Source organism: Diadema antillarum, unplaced genomic scaffold (genome assembly GCF_040938485.1).
Source record: "Diadema antillarum isolate AM-2024a unplaced genomic scaffold, OU_Dant_1.0 scf00000111, whole genome shotgun sequence".
Classification (NCBI taxonomy): Eukaryota; Metazoa; Echinodermata; class Echinoidea; order Diadematoida; family Diadematidae; genus Diadema; species Diadema antillarum.
Genome location: NW_027271000.1, coordinates 3,272,049 through 3,275,712, shown reverse-complemented (window position 1 = coordinate 3,275,712; position 3,664 = coordinate 3,272,049). Strand labels below are relative to the sequence as shown.

Genomic DNA, 3,664 nt, shown 5'->3' with positions numbered 1-3,664 from the left:
ATCATTTTTTTTTCGCAAAATTTATGACAGAACTCATTTCAAGCATAATTATGTTAAAATTAATTAGTTTCAGCCGATGAAAGTGAAAATAATCATATCTTTATGAATAAGAAGAGAAAACTCCATTTGCATAGACTTTATACACAAAATCACATTTTTGAGCCATTTTCTGTCTGACAGGCATGTATTAAAGGTCGTGCAGCGTCGTAACGGTATGCACGATTTTAGCGAAAATGGTGTCAAAAGATGCGCGAGACTTGAAAGTAAAAAGTCAGCGAACGGCGCGGTAAAAAAATTTCGCGCGGCGGAATAGTCGCGAAAAATGTCGAGGGGGGGGGTTGATTCAACCCCTCCCCCCGGCCTTTTTAGGGTTAAAGTGCCCACTCTAGAATGCAGTGGGTTTTGTTTATTTTACCATTCTGAATAGAATTTACCGTTCTCTCAAAATATGTGTTTTTGTTTCATTCATTTCCACAGGCATAACACAGTGTTGAGATAGAAAGATGAACATGAGCAACCAAAAAGGGTTTTCCGTTCAACTTATTTGTTGTTGTTGTTGTTTTTGTAAGTATTTGTTATGCATGCATTTTCTGCTCTGCATTGACTCTCATTTCTACAATCACTTTCACAGGGTAAGTTAGAAGATGGGACTGAATTTGACAGTAGCATCCCAAGAAACCAACCATTCGACTTCACACTAGGTGCTGGCCAGGTTATTAAGGGATGGGACCAAGGACTACTCAAGTAAGTGAAATCTATGTGTTTTGCATCTGTACTCAATTTTATACTTGTAAATTAAATGAGGGCAAAAGCTCGATGCAAGTCTCTGCACTCCAGTAACCTCAAACACATGAAATGATTTAGTATGTATGTTGTTGAGTGGAATTTATTCAGGTTTTTGTGTACATTTCTGAATTCTGAATTGTGTTGCTGATTGGAAAGTGTTCGTGTTTCTGTGTATATATTTGAATTGTCATTTATGTATGCGCACTATTTCCAACTTAAACTTTTGTAACAAGTTCATGTGAACAGCTTTTACTATGTCGAGACCAAGAGCACCATGTATGATATCCTTGATGCTCTTGGGGAGTTAGTGATGTGTACTTTTGACCCTTAGTACTTGGTAGGACTGTGCAATTTATTAAGTGTGATAATGCATCTTTGGCCTTTTGTTGCAGCATGTGCGAAGGAGAAAAGAGGAAACTGGTTATACCATCAGACCTTGGCTATGGGGATAGAGGAGCACCACCTAAAATTCCAGGTGAGTATGGTGATTGTATGAACAGATGTGGGATTACTCTTCCAAGAGATCTTTATGAAACTTTATGACAGACTTTCATACTGAAACAAGAGTTCTTTGACTTTCTGGTATGTATTGTACTTGTACCTGTTATGTGCTCTGGTATTTCTCACCTGCCTACCACTAGTGACGAGCAATCATACCCGTGTGATACAGTAAACCTCACCAAAGACAACATCGCATAAGCCGACAAAGCACACGAGTCAGAACAATAAAAATGTTTCAAATTTTCTCTTCTATCCTCTTGTTACATGTACATGTATTGTTGACTTCCAATCAAGTCAGTAGATACTGTATTCTTAGGTCCTGTGCATATTGACTTACGCGAGGTTTTACTCTACTGAAATAATTGTGACATTTGTGTGATGTGTATGTTTGTGCAATTTTCAACTACAGTGTTCATTTGTTCTCTAATTTCTTCTTGACACAGGAGGAGCAACTTTGATCTTTGAAGTGGAGCTTCTTAAAATTACTCGGAAGGAGGAGCTCTAGACCTCTCTTTCCTGCTTAATCATAATGTGCTTTGAAAGGAACACGGAGATAGGAGCATCGGCAGCAATAATCAGTGCATGTTAGGTAGTGTATAGGGTGGGTGGGGAGATAACACAGGAAGTCACATTTTATTCATGTCAGTCATTGGTTGTCTGCCTGTAATCAAGACTAGGTATTATTCAACGCTGCACACTGGCACCGTTCTCACGGTCCCTGACCAGTAAAAATCACTGTTGGACCAGTGACTTTTTCAGGAATGGACGAGTAAAACATGAACAAACTGGGTACTGTACCTACTGGTCCGACCTGCCTGTCGGACCAGTAGGAAAAGTGGGTTAGTGTGCAGCCTTGTATTATTTACAAGACATATCATTTTCATATGAATTTTCCTACAAGATTTTGCAGCTACATTGTATTATGTAACAGATTTTACAAGATCAAGATGAATGATAAAACTTGCATGTAATTGTGTCCTATGCCAAGATTATCTCATTATTATACATAATCTTTATTAGTGAAACTTTGTACATGCAAGTGTAATAAAATTTCACTAGCAATGAAGTCGCAAAAACACATATTCAACTACTGGTACTCCATTAGTAAATTCGCATTTGAGCTTCTCTGGTCGTGTTGCTCTGTGTAAATGCTCTCCATACCGTACTGTAGTGAATGCACATTCCAGCTATGACCTGTTTGAAATAACATACATGTATAAATGGATTTGTGCCTGCTTCAACACGGCATGTACCTCTCATAAAGAATGTGAATGTGTAGCAATGAAGCACAGCTACTGCTACTACAGCACAAATACAGTGCACTCCCGTTACAACGAACACGGTTATAACGAAATTTCGTTATGACGAAGTAAATCTTCTGGTCCCAAAATTATCACCATTAAAGTCTATGGTACAAAATTCGCTTATAACGAACACGGTTATAGCGAAATTCCCATTATAACGAAGTCTTTTCCAAGCGCCACAAACAAAGAAAAACAAAAGAAATGTGCCCCATTATAACGAAATGCGAATTGCTTTCAAAAATACGTAGCGGAACAAGCATATTATATCGTCTCTGCATGGGTGAACGCTTCACACCACTGTGTGTTCGCTCCTTGCGTCACGCACAGTTTCTGAGGGGAACTTGCGTTTATTATTGTAATACGGTTATCCCATCACATTTCACATAGCTTTCCAGTGTATGATGAGTATTCAGCAAAGAGAATATGATATATATACGTGGTTTCCTTGTTTTCGTTATATATTGTATTTGTTGGGTTATAACGAAATTTCGTTATAGCGAAAGAAAACTGTCGGTCTTGAGCATTTCGTTATAACGGGAGTGCACTGTATTCAAAATGTATACTTGAATGCCCAACATCTCTGCCATAACATGTTTTAATGTATCCGTGAACCATTACAAACATTTGTGTGTATGTTATTTACATGTACTTGTAAAACTTTGTTTGTTTGTTAGGTTTGGGTTTTTTGGGAGGGGGGGGGGGGAGTTATTTAGGCAATAAGCAACATCTTACCACAAGTCATAACCTTTCAGAGGGTTTTGCTCAACTACAATTAATGTACTGGGTTGCTTTTGTTTTTACTGCATTTACGTCAGGAGTTTCTCCATGGCATGTGGTCTTCTTTCATTCTCTGCCCTGTGCCTTGTAGATGATCTCATCACTGTACACCAGTGATACATGTAGCATGTGGTGCTTTGTAAACAAAATGATACTACAACATGTTTTTTTTTTCTTTGTTGCAAATCATCATTAGTCTACATTTCCAAGATGGCAAGTGTTACCCCATGAATGGGATAATGAAATTGTTTTTATGTATGGAGTGTAATGAGATACGCACTGTACTTAAATTGAAA

The 3,664-nt window shown here is 38.1% G+C and overlaps 1 protein-coding gene across 1 annotated transcript; it reads left to right on the top strand.

The window, feature by feature from the left end:
• Positions 1-631: 631 nt before the first annotated feature.
• LOC139719526 (peptidyl-prolyl cis-trans isomerase FKBP2) lies at positions 632-1,911 on the top strand (the record flags this gene model as incomplete). The annotated part of the gene is made up of 3 exons (XM_071630941.1): positions 632-744; positions 1,179-1,261; positions 1,731-1,911. Coding segments are annotated over 3 exons (258 nt in total), but the record flags the coding sequence as incomplete, so codon positions are not given.
• Positions 1,912-3,664: the final 1,753 nt, after the last annotated feature.